General features: G+C 44.9%; 1 protein-coding gene across 7 annotated transcripts in view; it reads left to right on the top strand.

Annotated features, from left to right (window-relative positions):
• The window catches only part of PDZD2 (PDZ domain containing 2), a 417,701-nt gene that overhangs the window by 296,428 nt on the left and 106,956 nt on the right, over positions 1–14,317 (top strand). For all 7 annotated transcript variants that reach the window (XM_047767572.1, XM_047767605.1, XM_047767596.1 and 4 more), the window contains one exon: positions 3,949–4,453. In XM_047767572.1, coding sequence (XP_047623528.1) covers positions 3,949–4,453 — 505 coding nt within the window. The remainder of the gene's footprint in view (positions 1–3,948; positions 4,454–14,317) is intronic.

Genomic DNA, 14,317 nt, shown 5'->3' with positions numbered 1-14,317 from the left:
AATGCAGGTCAAAGCTACTGGGATTTAATGCCTGGCCCAGGAACTCCCATATGCCACAGGTGCAGCCATACAAAATTTTTTTTCTTTTTAGGTGCACACCTGCAGCACATGGAAGTTCCCAGGCTAGGGGTTGAGTTGGAGCTGCACATGCTGGCCTACGCCACAGCAACACCGGATCTGAGCTGCATCTGCAACCTACATACAGCACAGCTCAAGGCAATGCCAGGTCCCTAACCCTCTGATCGAGGTCAGAGATCTAACCCGCATCCTCCTGGATATTAGTTGGGTTCTTAACCCGCTGACCCACAACAGGAATTTCAAAAAAAAATTTTTTTTAATGTACAGTTTAGTGGGTATATTCACCATGTTGAGCAACCATCACCACTATCTAATTTTAAAACATCACACCCTATGAAAATCTATTAGAGATTTTTCTTAATTCTCCTCTCCCTTGCACCACCCCCAGTTCCTGTGAACTACTAATCTATCTTCTCTCTCAATGGATCTGCCAGTTCTGGAAGTGTGTTATAGTGGAATGCTAGATGCCCCCCGCCTTTTTTATCTTTTTGTTGGGCCGCACCTACGGCATATGGAGGTTCCCAGTCCAGGAGTTTCCAATCGGAGCTGTAGCCGCTGGCCTACGCCGGAGCCACAGCAACACCAGATCCAAACTGTGTCTGCGATCCACACCACAGCTCACGGCAATGCCAGATCCCCAACCCACTGGGCAAGGCCAGGGATCGAACCCACAACCTCCTAACAAATTCCTAGTCGGATTTGTTAACCACTGAGCCACGAGGGGAACTCCGAGATGGCCTTTTGTGGTCTGGCATCCTTCATTTAGCATAACACTTCAAGCTTTACCCACATTGTAACATCAGATAGAATTCCATGATATGGATGTGCTGTATTTTGTCTATCCGTTCATCAGTCAATGAAAATTTGGTATAATTACATTGTTTTACATGGTTGGGCCAAAGATATATGAGAACTTGAGTATCTAACTTTCAACCTGGTCCTGTTTTTACTACCCTCTCCTATTTTTCATAACATCTGAGCATATATGTTGGATTAATAGTAGTGGTTTGCTCAAAGGAAACCCTTACAACCTGGCTAATTACTCTTATGGTTTTATACCTTCAAAAGAGTTTATCCAAGGAGTCCCTGTGGTTCAGGGGGTTAAGGATCTGGCATTGTCACTGCTGTTGTCACTGCTGTGGCTCTGAAGCTGTGTCAAGAATTTGATCCCTGGCCCTTGGAATTTCCGCATGCTGGAAGTTGCGGCCGAAAAAAATAAATAAATAAAGAGTTGATCCGGTGTGAAGAAAATTACCCAATTCAAAAAGTGAAATCTAAACATTATGGAGGCATTCCTGTCATGGCTCAGCAGAAACGACTCTGATTAGTACCCATGAGGACACAGGTTCCATCCCTGGCCTTCCTCAGTGAGTTAAGGATCCGGCGTTGCCATGAACCATGGTGTAGGTTGCAGGCGCGGCTCGGATCTGGTGTGGCTGTGGCTGTGACTGTGGTGTGGCCACTGGCTATAGCTCCAATTTGACTCCTAGCCTGGGAATCTCCATATACTGCATGTGCTGCCCTAAAAAGACAAAATAAATAAATACACATTATAGAAAACTGGTGCTGGGAACCAGGACAAATTTTCATTGTCCAGACTCTAGAAAGGTCTTCACGCCTCTCCATCTCACTATTTCACAGAACAACCTGAGGTCTGTACAGTATGTTTTATCTACCCGGTTATTACATGTAAGTTCACTACCATGGTTCACAGCCCAAGAGCAAAGAAAGTTTTTACTAGCTTTGGTGGTTGTTTGAGAACCCTTCTCTCTTGTTCACTTTACTGCGAGGCAAATATTCAGAATCGTTCTCTTCTTCAGTGAGACAATCATTGCCATTGCATTATCCTGACCATTAGTATGGGAAATACATGTCTTTGGCCAAGAACTTCGTACATTTTCCTTCGCCTCCTCCCACGTACTGACTGCCCCAGCTTTCAGGTCTGATTTTTAGGCCTGAAGAGACAGAGCTAGTTTGGTGGACTTTGGAAAAGCTGTTTTCCACTTATTGAAGATGAAGGTGACATCGCCCCAGGCCTTCTCTTTCTGGGCACATGAAGATGGGAAGCAGATCTGACTCATTAAGGATTTGGTCCTTGAAGTTTTTGGCTTGGAAGCCAGTGATGTGTAGAATGTGGCAAGATTCCGGTGGTGAAGGCATTTCCCTGGGTTCATCTGGGGTTCGTGCATCCTTATCTTGGGTGGCACAAGTGGCGGGGCCAGCCCAGCCTAGCTTCCTGACTTTGAGCAAGTGTTTTCTTTGCTAAAACTTTAATGCTCTGGTCCTGGACACTGCTAATTACTCATCACATTTGATGTTCTATTGTTATTCTTTCAGATCTGGAGGAGTCATTGTGTCAGGCTTCATGTGCCCTATCTCATTTACGTGATTTCCTGCTTCTGAGTGTTTGGCTGTCCTCCTCAAATACATGTAAAAACGACCAAGCCTGCCCTTTGTCTCCCTCAAGCTAAAGTCCCTCCTTCCCTCCCCCTGTTCCTGGTTGCCACGGTTTCCAGCAGCCCTCTTCGTCCTGGTCTCCTTCTGTCTACGTGTTTTCCACCTTGTCAGACTTCCTTTTCATAGCACTTCCCGTGTGTAAGGCACACCCTAGAACCATTACCAAGACACACACCTGATCCTCATTTAATGCTGCACACACTTGCCCGTGCTTCTTTACATCAGCTACCTCTTAGCCCAGCTCACCCCCTCCACTCCCCTCCTGCCCCTGCACTTAGGATCTTTCTGCATTCTACTGCGAGGCCAAGGTTCCTCTCATGCAGTTAAGTTTCTTTTTGTTTGTTTTCGCTGCTCCCCCAGCATGTGGAAGCTCTCGGGCCAGGGGTCGAACCCATAGCACACCAGGGACAATGCTGGATCCTTAACCACTGAGCTATCAGGGAACTCCCAGTTGACTCCTCCTCCACCGTTGCCTCTTCCCAATCTATGGTTTTTTGTTTTGGGGTTTTTTTTTTAATTTATTTTAGGGAGTTCCTGTTGTGGCTCAACAGTTAACCAACCCAGATAGCATCCATGAGGATGAGGGTTTGATCCCTGGCCTCGCTCAGTGGGTTAAGGATCTGGCATTGCCGTGAGCTGTGGTATAGGCCGCAGACTCAGCTTGGATCCGGAGTTGGCAGTGGCTGTAGTGTAGGCCAGAAGTTACAGCTCCTATTGGACCCCTAGCCTGGGAACCTCCATGTGCCGCAGGTGTTGCCCTAAAAAGACAAAAAAAAATTTATTTTAGTCAAGTGTAGTTGTTTTACAATGTTGTGTTAATTTGTGCTATATAGCACGGTACTTCTGCTAGACGTCTTTCTCGTATTCTCTTCCGTTATGGTTAATCATAGGATATTGAGTATAGTTCCCTAAACAAAAGTAGGACCTTCTTGTTTATCCAGTGTATATATAATTGTTTGCATTGTGCAGTTGATATTTTGATCCTAACAGCAGAACTTGACATTTCCTGTGATCTATTTTATCCATCTACCCCAGGGACTCTTGGTGTTATCACATCAGAACTACGTAAATAGGAGACTAGCATAATTCTGATGCAACAAGTTGTTGAGGCAATGGAGAATCAATTTTTTGAATGATAGGATTGGCTCTGACCATCGACTGTAGAGTACTTTCATGCTTAATTTCCAGTTCACGGTGGGTTTGTGGTTTGTTTGGGGGGTTATTTTTAGCATCAGCAATTAAATAGATTCCAAGAATGGAGGGGTGAGCCTCTTTAAGAAGCTTAGTTCTTCAGTTATTTGGCCAAGCTTTTTGTCACATGGGTCCTCTGTGGGCCACCAAGTGCCTCAGGTCACTGCATTGCCTCAAAGGATGTTCTGAGGGCTTTAAGCAGCCCCTCTGTGTCTGTTGCAGTTACCTGGCTGAGCAGTGCTGGAATGGCGGCTTCATCTACCTGATCATGCTGCGGCGCTTCAAGCATAAGGTGCATTCTCCTTATAACGGCAACAGCAACAACAGCTCTGAACCCGGAGAGACACCTACCTTGGAGCTGGGGGACCGAACTGTGAAAAAGGGGAAAAGAGCAAGAAAGTTTGGGGTCATCGCCAGGCCTTCCCCCAACAAAGCCTCTGAAGATTCCAAGAGCAGTCCTGGTGGTGAGTTGGACAATGACCCCATCTCTGAGCTGGGCAATGGTCTTGACCCTGAATTGGGAAACGGTCATGCTGCTTCGGAGCTAGAAAATGGCCCAGATTCGCTCAAGGAGGTGGCAGGATCCCACCTGGACAGGTCGGAATTGGACAGAGGGACAGAGCCTCAAATTCCAAGGATAGATGCTCCTCTGGCCACAAGCAGTGACAAACGCCGCTTCTCAAAATCTGGGAAAACAGACTTCCAGTCCAGCGACTCTCTGGCGAAGGTAAGCTTTACTTTGATTGTACACAACTGAATTTTAAATGGAAGGTTGTTTGAAGGTGCGTTTAAGGTTTAGAAAATACATCTAAGGTGACCTTGTGTTTAGAAGCCAAAAGATTTATTGAGATAAATGATCAGAGGACACTAACAATAACAAGCAGAAAAAAATCCAAGTCATTTTATCCCACTTAAATAAAGAGCTAGTCATGTGATCCTAAGTGGAAAATTCAAGCCTTCTGTGGTATAATTTGAGTCATATGAAGCCCAGATAAAGTAATTCAACTACATCATTATTTATCACTGCTGTCACCAGTGGAATTGCCACTACAAGGCCAAGAATTCCTGGTGGCCGCTGAAGGCATAAATATCCAAGCCTTGGTATTACGCAGGAAGGATGTCCAACCTGCAGGGAAGCATCTGCTTTTATTTTTAACACTTCAGAACCAGTGACATTTTCATGAGATCATGTTATTTTATTGCTGAATTCCAGTGAAGTTTGGAAACTTCACAGAAATCTCCGATACTATGATATCCAGCTGTGATGGTCAGAGCTGGTCTTCCCTAAAGGCAAAGCAGATGTGGTCTGTTCTGAATGGTAATAGGCACACTTTGAGCCTCCAATTGTCTCCCTCATTATCACCAACACTCTCTTGTTAAGTTACATTTCTTTGGGGTTGGCGGGCTCGTTCCAAGAATCCTCTTGGCCAGATATTCCTCTGGGTTCCTAACAGAGCAGCAGTTTCCTAGGTAGTTCCTGATTGGTTTCTTCTCTGACTTGGGATACCCTCTGAGGATGAAAGAGAAAGTTGGAAAGATGGAAAATGGTCACAGAGGGAGTATCGAGTTCAGCTTTGCATCCTGGGAAGTGGTGCCCTAGCAGTGAATGTAATTCCTCGTAAGGTTATTTCGTACATATTTCTACAACTGTAGCCAATCTGTATAATGAATTGAGAAGAATTAAAACAACTCCCCTCTTAATGTTCCTTCATTTGAGGAGCTGGATGATCTTCATAAAGCCTTACACAGAGAAGGTATATTTGTAGATGGAATTGTACAAACAAATCAGAAGGAAAAATTAATGTTTCTATCAATGACTTTCTACGAATTTTGCTCCCCCCCCCAAAAAAAAGGGGACTAGAGGCAGTAAAAAGATTATAATGTACACTCCTCCCCAAAATTGAGGGCAATAAAAATATTGTGTTTCTTACTAATGATATATCTATATCTTGATAGGATTTTTTTTCCCTCTAATGATTAGACTGTGAAACTGCAAAAAGCCTAAAGTGGAAAAAAATAAGTTGGGTATTATTGGGTTCCCTTAATAGTTTTGAGGGTTTAAGGTATCAACAGTTTGAGATTGAATCTTACATTGAGTCAAAAGAATAGACATTCACTCGGCTTAAAACAACAGTGGAAATAATTTGGAATGATTTTAAAAGAGAAAATGCCACAGCAAACTTTTGAGTACCATCCTCTGCTCATCCTAATTAAAGGCAGTAACATAAAATTGAATTTCGGGATTAAATTATTTTAAGATCACACATACCAGAGAATCCTCTGCCTGGTTTTTGCAGTCAGGGTCAGATGTCCAAGAAGATACAAATGAAAGGATGAAAAAAGCCCCAAACATTGATCCCTTCCCTCAGGGTTTTTTGGTTTTTGTTTTTTGCAGCTACATGCCTATAGAAAGGTGAGACTTGCCATCTGGAATTTGCATTCTTCATAACTGTTCTTAATCTATAGACTGATGATTGACCTGGGGTTATACTTTTAGTCTTAGAAAGTCAGAATTGGCCACATACTTTCTCAGGCATGAATATTTCAGTACCATTTGTTTTTTGGCCACACCCACAGCATATGAAACTCCTAGGCCAGGGATCGTATCTGAGCTGCAGCTGTGACCAATGCCCCTTAACCCACTGTACTGAACCAGGGATCAAACCTTCACTGCAGCAGCAACTCGAGCTGCCGCAGAGAAAACATCAGACCCTTAACCTACTGCACCACAGCGGGACCACCTTCAGTACCCTTTTTTAACCCTAGAAGCATCATCTTTAGGTGCATTTACCCAGGATTAGTAGGGTTGCCAAGAAGTAGATCTTTACGTTTTCCTCTGCATCCTAGTGGCACCAAACTGGGACCAAGAGACCTCCACGGAAGGTTGCTTAGGTTCCTGAGCTGAGTAGGTTTATATTTAACTCCAGGATGAGCCCAAGGTCGTGCTAAAATGGAATTTCCAGAAAAACAAAAAGTAGCTATTTACCTCTTAAGCCTTGGGGGGAAAATTCCATTCCATTTGAATAATGGGAGACCAGACATGTCAGCGTTGTTCCGTTTCTGTTTTATTAATGATTTAATATATCTACAAAGACTTAATAAATCATGGGCAAGGCTTATGATGAGAATTCAGACCATTTTTGTTTGTCAGGTTCTTCTTTTTCACAGACTGTTATAGTTACAGGAAAATAAATCCAGACTTTGTTTTTATATTCCGTTCTCCTTTCACAGACCTATAGGAAACACATTTCCTTTTTAACAAATATCTCCTTTTACAAAAGCGGGTCATTTCTATAAAATATTAACACTCAATGATACATAAGCAACCAGACTAATTTTTTAAAATACAAAAGTTTGGGGGCCTATCTGCTAAAGCACAGCCATCTCCTAGGACATAGATAAGCATTTCTAGAAATGAGTTCAGAGTTCCTCACTCCCTGTCTGGTAAAGAGGATTACTCATCCAGGGTGACATATGTAGTGTGTATTTTTGTGATGCTGCGTGGTAAAAATGAATACAACCAAACTTAGTCACCTAACACTGGGAAAAAAAAAAAAAGAAAGAAAGAATTCTACCATTGGCCAGTCAGGAGAGTTTATTCACAGCAGGCGTGTGTGTGTTTGGGTCTGTTTGTGGTCTTACCCAGCAGCCCAAATCTACCCTGTGTAGTAATGGACGTCTTCTCCAGACTTTCTGTGTCAGTGGTTCAGCAGGGACTTCAGGAAAGCTGCCCCAGGCCTGAATGTGCAGGGAAATGTGTGCGCCTCAGAAAGAGATTGACACCAAGTTCATCTCCTGGGTGGTCCCTGGGGTTTGCATCATGCAAAGGCAGCGGGAGAATGGACCTCCTCTAGGAACAGGTGAACTTACACCTTCCTATGTGCTAATGTCCCCTAAGTTTGTATCTGCTTTCACCTCTCTCTTGAGCTCTCCATCTTTCTACAATGGCCTACAGGATCTCTGCCACAGATACTTCATGTCATGCCTGAAACTCTTTGCATCACCTTCCCACACCGCTGCGCCTGCTCCAATCTCCCAGGTCTCAACCATCCACAAAGTTGCTCTGGGCAGAAACCTGAGATTCAGCTCGGGAGTCCTCGTCCTGGTTAGTGCAGAACTTTTCCCTGGTTTTTCCCTGACAATCCCATGTCCTGGGAGATGCCTTCACCCAGGCAGACTGGGACAAGTGGTGGCCTGGGGTCAGCTGGGACACTTGCTCTCTCCCCAACACCACATCCAGTCAGTCACCGGTCATGACAGCTCCAGCTCCCTTTGGGATCCCTGCCTATTCCACTTTCTGCCCCCCTTACAGCTTTCAGTCAGGGCCAGGCTGCTTTCATTTCTCACCTGTGTGGTGGATCACAGCAGTCTCCACACGTCTTGCTGTTCTTGCTCTCATCCCATCATCCACTGTTCCCACGGCAACCAGAGGGACTTTCCTAAAGAACAAATCTTACCACACATGCATGCACACACATTGCAGCTTAAATCCTTTTGGATGAGTCCACTTTGCCCTTGGGCTACTATCTGAACCCTTGGCACAACATAGAGCGCGAGGCCCTTCATCATCTGATTCCTGCTTAAATTTCTGCCCATGTTTCTCGCTGCTATCTTCCTCCCTGATTTGGGCTTAGGTTTTTTTCTTTTTTTCTTTCTTTCTTTTTTTGTTTTGACTGCGCCCCAGGTGTGCAGAAATTCCAGGCTAGGGGTTGAACCTACACCCCCGTAGTGACTTGAACCACAGGAGTGACAATGCTGGCTCTTTAACTGCTAGGCCACCAGGAAACTCCTGAATTATTTTTTTTCCAAAGGCCACACTCACTCTGGCCTCCAAGGCTTTGCATTCCAGCTCATCCCCTTGCACCTGAAGGCAACCAAGAACCCCAGGCCTGAGAGATGAGGCCCTGAGGTCCAGCCCTGGTTCTCCCATCCCCAGCTCTGTGGCCTGCAGGCTGCCATGTCCTTTCTCTGAGTTTTTCTTACCTGAGCATTTGGGGCTGATGACTAAGGGGTTTCAACTCTGACATTATGATCACATGGTTCTTCATTTCTTACCGATCATTCAAAGAAAGGAAAGCAAATGGTCTCAGAATAGGTCTGCAACCGGAGCCAGAGCATTGACTGCAGTGAAATTCGAGTTGGATGATGTGTCTTCACACATTTGGGGCAAAGACGCTGTAGTACAATTTTTATTTTGGGTTCCAGCAGAAGATGAGGTCATTTAAATGCTGCCAAGGCAGCTTTCCCTAATGTACTACCCCCGTTTTGGTACATAAATCCCCCTGCCTGCCTTCGTGAAGAGATGCATGTGTGAGCTCACACCGTAATTGGCAGTTTATAGGAAAGGGTAGCACTCCAACATCAGTACAGACTTCCAAAGCGTCCAATTGTGTGTGGTTTGGCTTTTTCTCAACAAGCTGACAAAGTCTCCTTGCCCTTTAAGCCAGTGTAAAAGGAAGCAAAGGTCCAAGCCATCTGTCTAGACAGGGTCTGTTTCAGAACTCAATCATCTCTACAACTGGATCCGTGTTCACACACTGAACATTGGCAAACACACGTCTCCCATCTGGCCCAACTTCTTAACGTCAGTCTCAGGGACTTGTGAAGGGCATTTTCTTTTTTTTTTTTTTTTGGTTTTTATTTTTTCTATTATAGTTGATTTACATTGGTCTGTCAATTTCTACCGTACAGAAATGTGACCCAATCTCTCTCTCTCTCTCTCTTTCTCTCTCTCACACACACACACACACACACACTCTCTCTCTCTCTTTTTCTCATATTATCCTCCATCATATCCCATCACAAGTGACTAGCTATAGTTCCCTGTGCTGTACAACAGGATCTCATCCCTAATCCACTCCAAATGCAATTGTTTACATCTACTAACCCCAAACCCAGTCCACCCCCGTCCCTCCACCTCCCCCTCCACAACCACAAGTCCGTTGTCCACATCCATGAGTTTGTTTCTTTTCTGTAGAAAGGTTCATTTGTGCTGTATATTGGATTCCATGAAGGGCCTTAGGATTAGTGGATAAACATTCAAGATTTGCTAATCCAGTGATATTTATGTGGCACTGTTCCATGCTGTGCACTGTCTAACTGCTGGAGAATCCATTGGTAAGTGGCATTTATCATGTATAAGGGCGCCCAAGCAATAAATAAACAAATAAATCAGAAGGTTAGATGCTGACCACAGGTGTGGTAAATGAAATAAAACATTGATGTGAAAGATGGCCCAGCAGCGACGTGAGTGGAGGGCTAATTGATATTGGGTGTCAGCGAGGACCGCATTAAAGAGGCCATGTTTCAGCTGAAGACTGAGTGTCAGGAAAGGGCCACCCTGCAAAATCTGGTGGCAGAATGTTTCCAGCAAGGAACCAGGCATGCAGCTGGAGAAAGTACTGGGAGGTGACGTGGGAGATGGGGACGGGGCTAGATTACAAAGCTTCCATGTTCGCCATTGAAAAGCGTATGGATCTTTTTCTCAGTCTAGTGGGGGAACGGTGGAAGGTTTAAGCTGAGTATACACTGATGTTTGTCCATTTGTTTGTTAAGTTCTCCTTAGATATGAAAGAGAGAATAGTGGTTTGTGAGAGGCAGAGCATAAAAAGGGAGACCAGATTGGAGGCTAATGGGATAACCCAAGCTAAAGATGCTGCAATGGCTTTGACGGTGGGGGGGGGTGGCGGGGGGGGGTGCCAGGGAAGAGGAACAGAAGTAGATGAATGTGGACCTATTTTGCACACAGAGCCTTCAGATCTCGCTCGTGGTTTAGGGATAGGAAATGTAAGGATGAACCTGAGGTAATTCAGGGCTTTCAGTGTGCATATTCTCTTAAGCTTGAGTAGATTTTGCTCTTCCCATTGAGATGGGAAAGCCTGGGATGGGAGAGAAGGAGAGTCCATTGTGACCCTGCGGGTGTAGGTAGTAGATACCCAAGTGGAATTGTTGGGAGGCCCTTGGAAATATACTTGGTATTATTGTATTTAAGCTGACCTGTTGATTTTTGGCCAGTGCCAGTTTTAGACTGATAAACTTTAGACACTGATTTTATTTTTAACTGAGCACTGCTTTCAGCTGTAGATAGCTAGATTTAATACTGACGGTTGTTATCAATTGACAGACTGACAACCTCTGCCTCTTCCTCTTTTGACCTCCTTTTGTGTTTCTCAGAACCCCTTCATTAGACGATCAAGGAATCCCAGGGTGAGGAAACTTACATCATTTTCTTTGCACTCTCCCCTTAGAGTTCCTGCTGTTGGGATGGGGGTGGCAATCGCATCATTGGATCTCTTAATTGTTAGAATACCTGGGAGTTCCCATCATGGCTCAGCGGAAACACATCTGACTAGTACCCATGAGGACGAAGGTTCAATCCCTGGCCTCGCTCAGTGGGTTAAGGATCCGGCGTTGCCGTGAGCTGTGGTATAGGTTGCAGGTGCAGCTCGGATCTGGTGTGACCGTGATTGTGGCTGTGGTGTAGGCTGGAGGCTACAGCTCTGATTCGACCCCTAGCCTGGGAACTTCTATATGCTGAGAGTGTGGTCCTAAAAAGCCTAAAATAAAATAAATAAAATAAACTGATACTATTAGAATATCTGTTTCCTGACTAGTATCGTGGGGGGGATAGTATAGATTGGTAATTTCTGCCCTGTGAAGCCATTTTTATTAGATACGTGTTTTGTTTTGCTTTTAACTAGTTGTGTGCATCTTGAGCAGGGGAGGGTGTGGAGTGGACGTGTGGATTCCCTTGAAAACTGTCTGTCAGGGTCAACATTTGGGCCATTCTTTTTTCCCCATCATTGTAGTTCTTTGTGTTTTGTTGTCACAAGTCCTACTTCTTAAAGCATTTAAAAATTAGAAAGAACTGTATCTAGTACTGTCACATCCTCTGTGAACCATGCTTAACCTGTTCTGCTTAGCAAAAGGAGGGTAAGAGAATAGAAAATGATGATATTAACTAGTATTAGGGATAGATAGGTTTTTTGTTTGTTTGTTTTACTAAGTTGGGCTAAAACTAAATAGGTTTTCTTATTTCTGGGCTCCAGTAATGGTCCCTGTGGCTCTTGGGAAAGAGTTCTGCAGCTTTTCTGTCCTGGGGGAGGGAGGAGCATAGTCCAATGTCTTAAAGACCCCAGGAGCCATGGTATATCTTCCAAGAAGAAAAAAAAAAACCATGTCAAACTGCCATGTGCTCTTGTTTCTCACCTGTAGAGAGACAGGTCCAGGGAGGCAGCCACGGGGATGGCCCTTGTGCTCGTGTGGGATGCCCAGTATGCCAGGACCACGGCTAATCAGCACACCCCTGCACTGGTTCCCTTTGAGGTTCTCCACTAGGCAAGGGGACCCAGGACCTGGGTGTGTGCCATCTCGGAGGTAGCACTGATTCTCCAGGATGGCTTCTTGGACACAGGGGAGCTGTGAGAGACTTTTGAAGGCCAGGGAGGCTGTTTCTGAATGGGAAAGAGAGAAAGGTGTTCCAGAGGTTGGAGGCAACAAACCAAAACCCACGGAGTCCAAAGTGAGATGACTGGATGATGTAGGGAGCCCTGACAAGTTCATGAACTGCTGTGGTAAGCCAGTGACTTCTGAAGTTACATTTGGCCAGACAGGCTTTCGCGGGTCTGCGGTCAATGGATGAAGGAGACAGCTGGCACCGCTGCATGCTGCTGGAGTCGTGGAGCCCCAGCGAGCAGCACTGGGCTAGGAAAGTGTAGGACCCTACAGGTCTCTGTCTGGTAATAATTTCCCTAGACATTCCTGTTGCCGCACATCAGGGGCCGTTCAACATCTGGTGTTTTTACTGTTGCATAAAGTTTCATTTGAGTGTCTGACAGAATGCATTTCAGATTTTCTAAATGCTTCACATTCTTCCTCTTTTGCAAGCAACTTGAATGGGCAGGTTGCCTGTTCCTCGGGGGATGATGGCTTCATCTGTATTGGACCTTACTGGTTCCTTTGGACCTTCCTGGTGGATGGAGAAAATAGGTCGCTTTTGTTTTATACATTGAGGAACGCCTTGTGACCCCTACCTGTATACCTAGAGCTAAAAAGAACTTCAGGATAAGCCTCAAGTCAGACTCCCAAATAAATCACTTTGGAAGCTTTTGCTTTCATTTCTTTGAACAGCTAAGTATCTAAGTACACTTTGCAGTGGGCATATGGTTGTGTCCTCAGACTGAAACACAGAGTCAAATGGAGAATGAACCAAAGCAGAAGAGCTACCAGCAGGCCCAGGGACTTAGAAACCTGTGTTCATTTTTACAAAGGATAGATTTTTATAGGTGTTGAGGCATTTATTAATGTATTTCAAGAGCATACGGACCAATGTGTGCAGAAGTTGGTAAGAAATTCATCAATTAGGGAGTTCCTGTTGTGGCTCAGCAGTAACGAACCCAGCCATTAGCCAGGAGGACGTAGATTTGATCCCTGGCCTCACTAAGGGCATGCGTTGCCCTGAGCTGCTTGTAGGTCACAGACACAGCTCAGATCTGGCATGGCTGTGGCTGTGGCCAGCTGCTGCAACTCCAGTTTGACCCTTAGCCTGGGAATTTCCATGTGCCACAAGTGCGGCCCCAAAAAGACAAAAAAAAAAAAAAGTCATCAGTTAAATCCCTGTTTTGGTTTCTCCTTCCCAAGATCTCATTCATGTTTTAAGGAAATTTGAGTTCAATTCAATATGATGTTTTTAACATACAGTATGTGCATGTGTAAGTAGTATATGCTTACCTACCAACATTTATTCTGTCTCTGCTAGATGTCAGGAGCACTGCACTGCCACCGGCTTCCATAAATATCTCATTTAATCCAAACAACAAAGTTGGAAGTATTACTAATTATCCCCACTTTAAAGCCAGGGAGGGAGTTCATGTTGTGGCTCAGCAGGTTAAGAACCTGACTAGTAACCTTGAGGATCCCTGGCCTCACTCAGTGGCTTAAGGATCCAACACTGCTGCAAGCTGTGGCATAGGTCACAGATGTGGCTCAAATCCAGTGTTGCTGTGGCTGTGGTATAGGCTGGCTGCTGCAGCTCTGATTTGACCCCTAGCCTGGGAACTTCCATGTGCTGCAGGTGTGGCCCTGTAAAGCAAAAAATAAAATACAAGATAAAGGAGTTCCCATCGTGGCACAGCGGAGATGAATCCAACTAGGAACCATGAGGTTGCAGATTCAATCCCTGGCCTCACTCAGTGGGTTACGGATCCAGTGTTGCTGTGAGCTGTGGTGTAGGTCGCAGACGTGGCTTGGATCTGGCGTTGCTGTGGCTCTGGGGTAGGCCGGCGGCGATAGCTCTAATTCAACCTCTAGCCTGGGACCCTCTGTATGCCACGGGTTTGACCCTAAAAAGGACAAAATACCAAAAAAAAAAAAACAAAAAAAATAAAAATAAAATAAAAGCCAAGGAAACAGGTTTTCAGGACTTAGATGACTCATAAGTGCTAAGTAGCAGAGCTTGGCTCAAACTAGTTGAAGTCTCCTGGCACCAAGGTATAGCTTTGTCTTCCTTTCATCTTCCTTTATTAATGAGTAGCTGTCTTCAATAAAAGAAAATGAGACACAGGCAGTGTTTATACACATAATAGTATCTGGG

Source organism: Phacochoerus africanus, chromosome 1 (assembly GCF_016906955.1).
Source record: "Phacochoerus africanus isolate WHEZ1 chromosome 1, ROS_Pafr_v1, whole genome shotgun sequence".
Lineage (NCBI taxonomy): Eukaryota > Metazoa > Chordata > Mammalia > Artiodactyla > Suidae > Phacochoerus > Phacochoerus africanus.
The sequence above is the reverse complement of the archived record's forward strand: the minus strand, read 5'-3'. Positions and strand labels throughout refer to the sequence as shown.